General features: G+C 45.7%; 1 protein-coding gene across 1 annotated transcript; it reads right to left on the reverse strand.

Annotated features, from left to right (window-relative positions):
• Positions 1 to 369: 369 nt before the first annotated feature.
• Positions 370 to 552, reverse strand: FOIG_16972 (uncharacterized protein; the record flags this gene model as incomplete). Its single annotated transcript, XM_031218453.1, has 2 exons — positions 370 to 395; positions 459 to 552. 2 exons carry the CDS (start codon positions 550 to 552, stop codon positions 370 to 372), a joined length of 120 nt encoding a protein of 39 aa, XP_031051833.1.
• Positions 553 to 830: the final 278 nt, after the last annotated feature.

An 830-nucleotide genomic window follows, 5' to 3' on the forward strand; every position in this document is an offset into this window, starting at 1 on the left:
CGAACAAGGGCTGCAAACTCGACGATAGGAACCGCATACAGTGGGCCACTAAGAAACCAAGACCTCCTAACTGGTGCGAGAAGATTAATTATTAAGAATAGAAATGGAAACATACCGTGGCGGTAAATTTTCGTTACTCACCGGGCTGTGCAACTTCTATGTGAAAAGATAGAATCAGAAGGTCGCTTCTATTAATGGGGTAAAGAGGGATAGGTTACGTAGGAGTAATCTTACAATCTATGCATTGTGATTACAACGTCTCTTTCCTTTTTAATCTTAATTTTCCATTTCTTTAATGAAACATTGACGGTGACAGTGTTTTGCATTAACATACCCCTAAGAGTCCTAGATTTCCCGTCCCGCATACAATCACGAAGCCCTCACCTCGGAGACAACTAGTCAATGTATCTTCTAAGAAGTGTTGCTCAAATAACGAGCCTGCTTAGGGAAGCATATACCGCGTTTACACGCCCGAAGATCATGAACGGAGGCAAGGCGCGTCGGCACCGCGAACGCGTTGACTACTGTTGAATCCGGATCATGTGGCGGCATATTTGTCAACCATAGAAGTCAGGTGCAGCCATCGGAACTCGTGCGCCCAACCACCTGAGTTACCCTAGATTGGGTTGAATGTTGACGCGTCGTTTTCACCTCCACCTTTGGTGCGGTTTCCCTAAAAGTTTCAGGACACCGACACTCAGCGACCCTCAACTAGCAGCTCTTGCCAGCTGCAAACTATATGCCAGGCCTGAATTGTGTTTTAAACACTGCACATATGAGTGGTAGGTCAAAAAGAGTGGTTCTAACTACAATGCGTACAGGGTAGAGAT

The sequence above is a fragment of the Fusarium odoratissimum genome (assembly GCF_000260195.1).
Source record: "Fusarium odoratissimum NRRL 54006 unplaced genomic scaffold supercont1.410, whole genome shotgun sequence".
In the NCBI taxonomy this organism is placed as follows: Eukaryota; Fungi; Ascomycota; class Sordariomycetes; order Hypocreales; family Nectriaceae; genus Fusarium; species Fusarium odoratissimum.